The 12,465-nt window shown below is 37.8% G+C and overlaps 1 protein-coding gene across 1 annotated transcript in view; it reads left to right on the forward strand.

The window, feature by feature from the left end:
- Window positions 1-12,465, forward strand: part of BACH2 (BACH transcriptional regulator 2) — a 165,999-nt gene that overhangs the window by 126,620 nt on the left and 26,914 nt on the right. Inside the window, exon 3 of the mRNA XM_026666567.2 lies at window positions 1,047-1,301. Within this exon, the coding sequence (XP_026522352.2) occupies window positions 1,059-1,301 (243 nt within the window). The 5' untranslated portion in view covers window positions 1,047-1,058. The remainder of the gene's footprint in view (window positions 1-1,046; window positions 1,302-12,465) is intronic.

Below are 12,465 nucleotides of genomic sequence, written 5' to 3' on the forward strand. Positions count from 1 at the left end.
CAGTGATTCACTTAACAAATGTAGCAAGAAAAATCATAAAATGGGGCAAAACTTACTTAACAGATTTCTCACCTAGGAACATAAATTCTGGGCTCAATTGTGGTCATAAGTCAAGGACTACCTGTATTTATTTCTATTAGAAGTACATTTCAGGTCTACTTCAGCCTAAATATCATAGAATTCCAGAGATGCTTATTTCTGTAAGTATGTGTTTTAGTGCAGTGCCTAGATGCATTTGTTCTGGGCCAGGAAGTTCCTAATTCAAGTTTCATCTCCTACAAACTCTCAAGATGTAGTTGGGCAAACCATTAACCCTCAGGCCTCCTCCATTAGCCGCACTGAGTAATTGCAGCTCCACTTTTCAGATTTTATATAAGATAACTGAGATAAACTTCGCAAGCTCTATTTTAGGTTTTTAAGCATAGTTGTATCATAATTCTGTTGGCTTTTGCTATCTGAACCAGTATAATAAGATGTGAGCTGCTCATGTGTCATTTTTAAGGGGTCGAATATGTGCTTTGAATGTAAAAATCCACAACCAAGTTGTCCTTAAAACTGGAGACCTACAGTAATGTTGAGAATTTCAACCACAGTTTCCTGTAATGCCACTAAGCGCCAGTAATTCTAAAACACTAGAAAACGATAGGTTGAATACTGTTGTTTTACAAAGATTGTCTCAGATATTTTATCCTATCCCCCTTTTCTCCAGGCAGCTTATACTATTGAAACAGTGTTTAATAATAGCTTTCAATATTTCTTAAAATCCAGCCCTCTCATTCAGCATTGTGGAGAAGAAAAAGCCAACTGAGTAAAAACCCTATAATGCAATTGTCTTTCCAGAGAGAGAGAGAGATTTCTTGAATTCTTTGTTGTAGCTAAGAATTAAAATGCTGATCAGCAGTTCTGCAGAGAGCTGGCTCAACTATGCAGTGTGCAGAAATCATGATGTAATCTTCCTTTTTGGTTTTTTTAAAAAAATTGCAAGCACTGTAATAACTCACTTTGGCCTTCTATCTCTCTCTTATTGTTTGTTGCTTCTATTTTAGGGTGTGAACGGAATGTCTGTGGATGAGAAGACTGAATCCCCCATGTATGTGTATGAGTCAACAGTCCATTGTACCAATATCCTCCTATGCCTCAATGACCAACGGAAGCAGGATATTCTCTGTGACGTGACTTTGATTGTGGAGGGCAAAGAATTCCGAGCCCATCGGGCTGTGCTGGCTGCATGCAGCGAATACTTCTTGCAGGCGTTAGTCGGGCAAACAGAAAATGACCTGGTTGTCAGTCTGCCAGAAGAGGTATAGTATGCCATTGTTTATCAGTCACTTTAAAAGAGCCTTTCAAACTGGGTAGCTAGGAGAGAAAACAAGCTCCTCTCTTTTGTGCCCAACTGCTTAGGAATCAGAGAAACCTGACGGTTTTGAAATATAATCCCCAAAGCTCTCTGCATGTTGCTCAAATCAGACTCTGCTGGAGAGTGTGTTAATCCTGAGAAGGAGAGTGGGATGCTATGCTGAAACAAGCACCCTCGGGTCTGCAGGGTTAGAGAGCAAAAGCCAAGGAAACAGCCTGCCAGGAGCAAGGAAACATCAAACGAGAAGGAAGGAAGAGGGAAAGCAGGAAGAGGTCCAAGCAGCACAATGGACAGAGTGAATCCTTCGTCCAGTGCTTTAAAAAGAATATGTAAAAACATGACCACCCTAAGCCAAATTGCTGTGCACGTTAGGGAAGAAAGCATCTCAAAGCTAAACCAGAAGCAGGATGATTAATTCTGCTTCACTAGTTCAGATTTCCTTTGAAAGACCTCCGTGAGACTTAAACACACAAAAGATTCTCCATTTTTACCCTACCCAAGTGCTGGGATCCTTTGGGAAGTTTTTGTACCTGGGTGCATTGCTAAAGGAAAGAAGGTGGCTTGCTAAGATTTGGGGTTGAAATTGACTATTGTGCAGGTGTAATTTGCCCAGTGCTTTGTAAATCCTGCCTTGAAAAATAACTTCGCAGATTGGACAAGAGGAATTGGGGGGAAACATTTAATAAAAAACATCAAAGAGAACAGTGCACTCAGCAAATCTTTTTCCAAGTTCAGTGGTCTGTCAAGGAAAAGAGTTTGCAAGCCCAGATTTGTCAGGTTAAGAGAGGGTCACTGGGACACTTGTGCTTGCCTATACGTAATTGCATAATACTTGAAAATATTTGAAAGAATGCTTGCTTAAGCTTCTTTGCTTGAAAAGTACATAATATATCTTTTATATTCGTCCCAATAGGCTTAATGTGTTGACAGATTCGATAATTGAATAGACCAGACACACTAAAGATCAGCATGTTATCAAACTCCCCAATTAAATAAAAATATTTTTATGACAATGAAATACATTGCACCTGATTTTTAAAATTGCAATCTTCATAGAGTGTCACCATATATGTAAATTATGTAAATTTACTATTGTGCATTGGTTCATTTTTATCCAAGAATTTACTATATGTGGAAAAATATATTGCACAATTTGTGTCGGCACAGTCAATTGATAACAAAGGTCTGAAAATAACAGCAGGATTTCTTCCCACCAAAACCACCTGAAGATTCTCCTACCATAACTCCTTTCTACCCTCATTCATGCATTTGCCATAGTATTTTGTAGTTTTTCTAGTTGTGCATCCTGCCTCTGGCTTAGTTATCTACCTGCAATAGCTATTATGTTACTACTGCAGGAAGATAATATGGGGTCATAAAGACCATAACTTCTTCTCCAATCTGTTGCCCAAAGTCAAAAAGATCCTCTCTAATGCTAGAATCAAAGTTCAACATGTTATGTCATACCAACAAAAAAAAATAAACCCGGGTGAAAGATTCTCACTCCAGTTTCCATAATGACATATTCTGGATTTTGGCAATATGACTTGGAATAAGAAGGTTATAAACTCTCTGTATTTGCTATCAGTAGGCATTTCTCTCTAGAAGACCTAGAAAAGAGGAGAAGGCATTCAGCAAGGCTTCCAGTGAATTTGGTCTGGAGCAGGTATAGATTTTGTTGGTCTTTTTAGGTTTTTTTTTTATAAAATGACCTTGCTTATTCCTTTTTGTTATTCAGCTAATAATTCCTCTGTTACTTGGCCTTTTATGACGATTATGGGTAGGAAGCTCTTTTAATTTTTTGGTGACTTCAGAATATTTTGACCAGAGCTCCTTTCAATCTTAGTCAGTGAAACTGAATTAGTGAGATTTGTACCTTTTCGTATCCCAGTTCAGATATGAATTGTCACCTTAAACAAATCACAAAGTGCTCATCAGAAGTATCACTACTACTAGCAAAGTTGTGTCTCCTTCAAGTTGATAAAGGTGATCTCAGTCAGAGTTAACTCCTTGCCATTTCTTGACAAGATTTATTGTCTTAGCTGCAGAATAAAACTGAAGGTCATAAGATTATTGTAATACAAAAGGGATAAGAAATATTAAATGCATTAAACCTTAAGGATGTGCAATAAATTAATATTTTATGCTAGTCTTGCGAGTTGGATGCAAACCCAATTAGGCATATAAAATGCAATTATTCTATTGAGCCCTGTTTAATTCTATGGGAGTTACATGGTGGATAAGATTGCAATCTAAGTCTCTTATAAAACCCTAATCTTGTATATTAAAAATACATGGTATGTACCTTGGTCTATTTCTTTCTCCTTAAAAAAGTGGATTCATGATTTTACAACACCCTTGTGCACACTGAAAAGGAGGCATCCTTTTCTAAATGCGTGCTGAAATTGGGCCCTATTAAATTCTAGTCAGTCATTTTCTAAGAAAGAGATTAAAATTATAGCCTTGGTTTGATCTCTGTTCCTTTTCATTTTTCTTTATTTACGTGTGGAACCCATTCCTTTTGACAAGACATTCTAATTAATCTTTTCATTCATGATAAGAATTAAAGTAGCAATTGGGAATATTTCCCACTTCCCATCTAGATTACCAGAGAGGGGGGAAAATGTGATAGAAAGACATGCATGGCTGGGAGCCAAGGATATAGTAGGTCATGCCAATATTAGTTGGCAGCCAGCCATTATCTAATTAACATGACTTCATCACTATAAGTAATAATTCTTAGGAAATGATTGAGTCATTTGTGGTGCCATGGTACTTTTATTTTAGAAATAGTCAGTACTGTTTATAGTGGTGTCTGAGTCATTGGATTGCCTTCCCTTTGCCAATTAAAGCAAAGCTGCATTAGTCATAGTGAGCTGAAAGCTGAGTGGAAGGAGATAACACTGGGTTCATTTTCCCCCTGCTCTTGACAGAGTCAGACAACAGGAATTAGCTCCATTGCAAGTAATAGTCTTGGGTCATTCAGGTACAAGCTAATAAACCACCGTCCACATAAAAGTGGTTCATTAGCAAAGGAGCAGAAATGAAGTGCTCTCAGGCTGAAAGAAGGCAGGCCTTCTCTTCTTCAGAAGGTGAAGAAGAAACAACCTGCTAATTAACCAGAGGGCTATGGCTACCAAGCACAGTTCTAGAAGGGAATTTTGAAGCAGTTGCTCTATGAGAATTTGGGAAAGAAAACATCACTGCCTAAGAACAAAATGACATAAGTCATCCCAAGATTTTGCAATTTGTTTATATAAAATAGCAATAGCACTTAGACTTCTATACTGCTTCATAGTGCTTTGCAGCCCTCTCTAAGCGGTTTACAGAGTCAGCGTATTGCCCCCAACAATCTGGGTTCTCATTGTACCATCCATCCATTGGAAGGATGAATCAACCTTGAGCCAGTCAGAATCGAACTCCTGGCAGTTGGCAGGATTAGCCTGCAATACTGCATTCTAACCACTGCGCTACCACGACTCCTCTTCATGCTTTATATTGTAGTCTACCACATGCTGGGGAACTCTTCCTCATGTCTGTTTCAAAAGTTACACCCATCTCACACCCCTGCCTGTAACATGGCAACCCAAAAGACCAGCTGCTTGACAATCTCTTTCTCTCCCAATTTGCCTGTGTGTCAAGACAAAACACTATTTTATACTTATCTCCCATGTGAATGTTATTGCAAAAGAATGCAGATTAGAGACATAGATGGTAAGGTTGGCCGGGTGTTGAGGGAGAAGGTCCAGACTGCATTTAAGGTAGGTGTAGGACAATAAGCAAGTCAAATAGGGGATCACATAATAAAGCTTGACCTTGTTGATGAATTAAAACTGCTGTTAAGTGTCAGTGCTGCTATTAAGAACTAACTAATAATCTATAGACCAAGTGACAGATGGGTCAGGGCTTTGGCTCGGTTTTCATTGTTGTCCAGCATTTTTTATAAAAAAGCTTATGTAGAGGAATTGAAGGGATATTCCTGAAGTTTTAGGGACTTTTTCATGTGCATTTACAGGTAATCCTCGACTTAACAACAGTTCATTTAGCAGCTGTTTTGAAGTTCAGCAACACTGAAAAAGTGACTTACGACCGTTTTTCACACTCGCAGCTGTTGCAGTCTCCCCATGGTCATATCATCAGAATTCAGTTGCTTGGCAACTGAATCCTATTTATGATGGTTGCATTGTCCTAGGGTCATGTGATCACATTTGGTGTCCTTCTGACAGGTAAAGTCAATGGGGAAACCAGATTCACTTAAAAACTGTGTTACTAACTTAACAACTGCAGGGATTCACTTTAACAACTGTAGCAAGAAAGGTGGTAAAATGAGGCAAAACCCACTTAGCATCAGAAATGTTAGGTTCAGTTGTGCTCTTAAGTCGAGGACTACCTGTATTTATATATATTTAGATGTATATGCTGCTCCAGTCAACTGACTGAGTAGTATACAACTTCCTAACAATTAAGTAACAGCTAATTACAACCAACCTATTCAGGATATTATGATCATCTGTCTCCAGATGCCCTCTCGAAGAGCTATGTTTTGTGGCTCTTCAAGAACAATAAGGGTAGTAGTCTAAACATGTCAGAAGTGGGCTATAGAAAAGCTGTAAGTATTCCCTTCTATTATTCATCTCTGCTTTATACCAACTCTCAACTTGCTGTATATAATAGCAAACTATCAGCTGAGTTGGGAGCTGAAGTTTTTTTGGGGTGGTGGGGCTCTGCTGAAGTTTATTTCAAATCAAAACCAGGATGCTATTTTCTGTAAACATAAAGTTTGCTAAAGTCCATTTTGCTCCTAGACTCAAGAAAACTGCTATTATTTCTCCCTCTCGATGCAGGACTTCGCTGCTCCTAGTGCCAGTCTATAAGCATTGTTTACGATATATCTATTCCCTAGCCTGCTTCAATCATTGCACAATACATAATCAGGATTATATGTATTGGGAGAAGCATCTGGTTGCAAAACTGCTGGCATGTCACTATAATTCCTTCTCCTGAATTTAAAATTTCTTGCAAGCTGTAATGGTGAAATAATTGCATACCAGCAGTTTTGTTTCCCCTCCTGGTGTTCAATCAGGGGTTTTTGTTTTGTTTTGCAAATCCCCTGATAAATGCATTAAATGTGTGCCAAACACATACTATAGATAAAGCACTATAAAATAAAATTTGCTTTCTTTTTGTATTGAGCTGGAGGTTGAGAGAATTTTTATTATTGTAGGATCTGCAGTCATTTGGAGCAGGAAAACTGATTAAATAGCATCCTTTGTGCTCTCCCTGCTAGGCAGATAGAGGAAACCTTAATTGGCTTTTGGTATTCTTTGCTCTGGTGCTTTCAGTTCTACAAAAGTGAAGATGATAACAAATCACTTTCTGAGTATATTGTAAGAGATTAAGGCGTGCAAACAGTGTGCGGTGAAAGTTCCCATGCCTAATAAAAGCCAGATTCAAAATAAACTTGACAATATGGAGAAATGCCCAAATTAAATAAGATAAATCCTATCAGCTAGAAATGCTTTTATGAAGGAAACTCAATCACATTAATACAGGATGAATGACACCTGGCTTGACTACAGTAAATGAGAAAAAAGTTTTAGGAGGTTTAGTAAACATCTGCTAATGCAGCTTTAGAGTGTGTCAACAGACATAAAGAGTCGAGATAATGAGAAATAAAAATTGTAGTGTTATTTACAATAAGCACTAACCACTACGTTTTTGCATTTCCAAACTGTCTGCAGTTGAAAACTTAATCCACGAAGGCTTTTCATGAAATTAACTACCTTGATTTTCCATCATTATAGCTTGAAGTGCCTTTGTCAATCAAAGCAGCATTCCAGTAGAACAAGTTATCTGTTCTATTCCTTCTCCCCCAAATGCAAACAAGGTCATATCTTTATAGTGCCTAAAGATGGTGATAATTCCCGTTGAATCTCCCTTAGTCAGACCTGCCTACCACATTACATCCAGTTACAGTTGCTGCAATTTGAGAAGGATATCAAGCAGCTCAATTACCCAGCAGTCCATGACACAGATGAATGAGAGACCTGGATAATCACAGACTCTGTAGGAAAGTTGAATGAGTTGGACATTATTTTAAACTTTAGGAAGAAGCAAGAAGAAAAATGACATGTAAAGTAAGAAAAATTGGGACAAAACATTCTATTTAGAGATATATGTTGTGAGGCTGAGCAGACAGTGATACATCCTCACCTTGGGACATTAATAAATAAATTCAAAAATGCTAATTGAATCAGAATGCATTTGAGGTAAAAATAATAATAAACTTTTGTGCTGAGTATCTTTAGGGAAAATGAAAATAAAACATCAATATTTTTATATAAACCTGCTGCATAAATAGAATTATAAACATGAATCTCTGTTGGATCATATCAGCAATGTATATACTATAGCATGTCTGTTCCATAGTGATCAACCAGATCCATTTGGAATTTACAAACATGGACAGGAGAGCTAGAAGTCATTGTTACCTAGCAGTTAAAATATGTTGCTTTTGACCCCAAAGATATTTAAAAACCAGTAAAAACAAATAGCTTTTCATAGACTAATTTTTTCCAATTGCCTTTTGAAAAAGTATAAATTGCTATTCATTGCATCTAATTACACTGAGTTCCATAATTTACCTATTGTTTAATCAAACCTGAACCATTCCAAGTTTAGTTTAATGATTGACCCTGGTTTTTAACATTATGAGAGACAAAGAAAAACTTACATTCGTACATTCAATACCATGCCCAATTGAATATATTCCTATCAAGTCGCATACGGTGCCTTTGTTCCATGCATCGTTGTGCACTTGGATTGTATCTGCATGTAGTCCTAGCTTAGGTGATCACAAATGAGACTGGCAACTCCACCACTAAGTGCTGTGATCTCTAAGCAGAAAATCACATAACCATGACAGGCTTATGATTTCATTTCCCCTTTGGGAATTAAGCAAAACATGTGACTTTATTTCCACATTCTTCTTAACCCTACTTGTCAAAAGCTGGTTGTGAAGCACACAAATAGTGATCATGTACCTATGAGACATTGGAACAATAATAAATATGTACCCGTTGCAGTATGCCCAATGATGACCATGTGACTAGGGATGAGACAATGGTAAATGTAACAATTCGTCGCAAAGCTTTTTTTTTAACATCCATAATTTTGAACAGTCATTAAAGAAGGCAGTCAATAAACAAGTCTGCATGTCAATAAGTTTTATTATCCCTTTTAACATATTAATTATAAATCAGTGGGATGAATTAATTGCACAGTATGTTATATTTCAACAATGTATGGACTGACATTTTTAAAGCAAGTCTTAAGAATCAGTGTATATTATTCGGTCAGGGTTGATATTTAGTCTTGTTTGTGGGAGCTGAAAATCAACTTTCACTAAAATATGCTGAAAAAAAGCTGTTGAGACTTCCTGTGCCTTTTCAATTAAAGTTTCTTTTTCTCTGTGAACTGTCATCCAAAAGTCTTTTAGTGATCTTTTTATCTACTTTAATGTAGCAGTCAAAAAAAAGAGCTAACATCTCTTTTTCATTCTGTGACAGGATAATTATTGGTTAAATAACTGGATGGATCCATAATCCCTTTCTAAGGTCTTGGGATCAGTTTGCAGAAGAACTTCTGTTGTCTGGGCAAAGTTCCCCAACTTTTCCAGCTTTGAAGAGCAGTGGGTCGGGAGGGAAAAAAGATGATTTTGTGTGAGTGATGGGCAAGTACTCATGCACGCAGCTCCATTTGCACCAGCAGCTGGCAACTGTCCCTGCTGCTCGCGCAAATTTAGTGCACTTGGCCGTTGATGCTCACTCAAGTAGGCTCACCTGTCACTTCCGCGGTCCAGTTCCGAATGGCTCATGGCCCAGTAATGGGCCACGGGGATCCCTGGTCTGGGGGACACTCATTCAGCAAAATATAGTTTAGAAATTCTGTCATAGAATATGCTATTAGGAAAAGTACTAGTTATCTGACTGTTACAAGATTTTATTGTATTGTTCCTAATATATTTGTCTTCCATACTGATGCTTAATTATAGAGTAAATACACCATAGACTACTTAACCACTTTAGCAACATTCTGGGCCATTGTTACCTAAAATCCATATAAAAGGTGATTGTATCTTCATGTATATAATCAGTCGATTTAATTTTTTTTTCTTGGCAACAATACAGAAATGATAGACAATATTTGCCATTATCTTCTTTCAGGGATTTTCCAACTCTAGCATAAAATACTCTACAGCCGTAGTCTTTCTTCCAAATAATATCCATGTCTGACTCTGTTTAACTTTTTCAAGATCAGCCAAAGTTAGCTTAGTGATGTTACCTGCTGTGACATCTATAAGGCTATATTTCTCCTTTAAAAGCTTGCAAGGTTTTTATTACATGCAGGAGAAAGCCTTTTTCAAACCACTAGAAATGGATACAAATTTGGTGAGAAGCTTATATAGGAATCCTTTTTGCTTAAGAATTAATACGTTTACAGGCCATATCAAATAGAGAATAACCAGGAATGTTTCAGGCTACATCAGAAGTGTCAAATTCAAATTTCATTGAGGGCCACATCAGGGTTGTGTTTGACCTTGGAGGGCCAGGGAGCATGGCCGGGTTTGGCGCGGCCAGCTCAACGTCACTCATGTCGGGGCGCCTGTGGCGGGAGTTCTCCGTTTTTGGCTCCAACAGCCTCCTGCAGCCCTCTGCCAGCTAAAATAGAGCCCGCAAGGACTGCACGGAGCCCTCCCGAGCTCCATTCTCCTTGGCAGAGGCATTGTGGGCCGGTCCTTCACTGTTTCCACGGTGACCCTGCAGGCCAGATCTAAGCACCCCATGGGCCGGATCCAGCCCAGCTCGTGGCCTTGACTTTGACATCCCCGGTCTACATGATGAAAGAAGACGTGGCAGGAAGTTAGTTTTTTAGTGGAAACCAATAGGTGGAACACGCATGATGGGAGGGATTGCTATCAAACAAAGGTGGTATATTTCATAAATGGGCAGAATATACAGGACAAAAATAAAAGGTAAAATGTACTAGTGTTTCTGTGAGACATTATTTTAAACACAATTGCCATGTATAGTTTCATAGTTCCATTCTGAACTTAAGAAAGTTCAGCTTCCCAAAAGCTAGGAATTCAACATATGAAGCACAAAATACAGTATATTAAAATAGTGCTTTATCAATAATAATCACAGTGCTAGACTTCTTTTATTGCCAAAACCGTTTGATTTAGAAAATAACACAATTTTAAGGTTATGATAGTGTACAAGTTTACTATCATGCATGAGATTGGAAAAAATATCATAATGTAGCACAGAATTTCTCAGCCATTCAGCAGGGCCATTACTGACAATCCTGAGAGACGAAGTCCATACATCTAAAGCGGCCCCAAGTTGGAGAAAGCTGCTTGAGTCTGAGTATTCAATGGTTTGAGTGCAATTCACTAATATTAAACTTCGCATTTAATGATGCTAAGGGGAATGTCCCATCTTTTTCCAGCTTGATCTTTAAATAGTGATGTGAGGCAATTCTGCCAAACTCTTTGCTGACATCTAGCTCTGAATCACAACATTCACTCCCTCTAATCTCTTTCATCACCAGGCTCATATTTATTGTGTGAAATTAATTGCAGTTGATTCAGGATAGAAAAAGATATTTTCTCCACAAACTAACTGTTTCATTATAAATTACAAGGCATGTTTCTTAGTGTCAAACATTGGACAGCAATAAAAAGAGCAGGTTCAGGTTTTCCTGTCCTATTAATTTCTACAGTCTGGGAAATTGTATTCTCTGCCACAGTTTTAAGCATCAAACCTTAAAATTAATATATTGATGCTGAATAGTACTAACAAGCCTAATCTGTCCACTCATATCCACTTTTCTTTCCATGCTTCAGCAAGACCCCTCGTGATATATACATAGGGAAGCACAATATAGATCCAAGGCAGGGATGTAACATATTTGGGAAAGAGAAATAACAGCTCAATTTCTGTTACACATATTAGTGGTCCTTAGGTAAAAATGTTGTTGATGTGAGAATGCAGTCATAGGAAAAACTACACTTAAGCTGCCAGTTCAACTTAAGCTGCTTTAATTCAGCTGCTAATTGAATTAAAGCACAGTAATTGTTCATAGGGCAGCTACGAATCCTAATTTCAAGATATTACAAATACACTGGAAGACTGGAAGTGTTGGGAAGCAGGGGAAGGCAGAAGGCTAAATATAAATTAGGAAGTCTTACATACAACAAACACACACACACACACACACACACACACACACACACACACACACACAGAGTAGAGCTAAATAGGCTATAAGGACCTCGTTCTCTTTCTCCATGGAGAGTATTATGTACTCTGATTTGCAGTGACTTTCTTGAGTCTCATTCATCTGTATTCTTTAAAATCTTTTTAACTCCAGCCTTGAATCCTGAACATGCAAACCATGATTGAGAATATAAATACTGCAAACTATGTTTTCCCAAACACCTATATGAGGGCCATGATGCAAAGTGAAATTGGTTTAGGGAGGGGTTATTTTTAAGTATGTTAAATTATTACAGGATTTATAGGACAAATCTCGTATGCTTTTCATCTCTCAGTGGTGGGGAATAGTATCATCAATTTTTACTAGTAGTGATCAGAAGAACAAATACACTTGATATTTCCAGAGAGCCAAAAGCCACATGAGTCATGAGGCCACTGTTCATAGTATACTGTAGTTACTAGCTACAGCTAGATGCTGATATTACAGACGTAACATAATACAACATGCGCCTGCAGCAATTGCTCACTGAGGTCTTCACCATTTGTTTAACCCACTACTAACTTGACAGGTGCTCATTCTTACTTTTACTTGCCTTCTCCCTTTGCTTTTAGAGAATGGCAGTTTGCCTCCATCAATACTTAAAGTGAAAGCAATAAAGCTCACCTGTCTGAATGTGTATATTTTGTTTTGTTCAAAGATTGAATAAGTATGACATACAATGAAAATCAGTAGGGGCTCATGACTGACAATACTGTGGATTTTGCTGCACAAAAAAGTTCAACTTTAGCTTTTTTTAAAAAAAAAAACACACCCCAAAAATAAATGGA

The sequence above is a fragment of the Notechis scutatus genome, chromosome 1 (assembly GCF_049901735.1).
Source record: "Notechis scutatus isolate UNSWTSFEM ecotype Mainland chromosome 1, rNotScu1.2, whole genome shotgun sequence".
Taxonomy (NCBI): Eukaryota; Metazoa; Chordata; class Lepidosauria; order Squamata; family Elapidae; genus Notechis; species Notechis scutatus.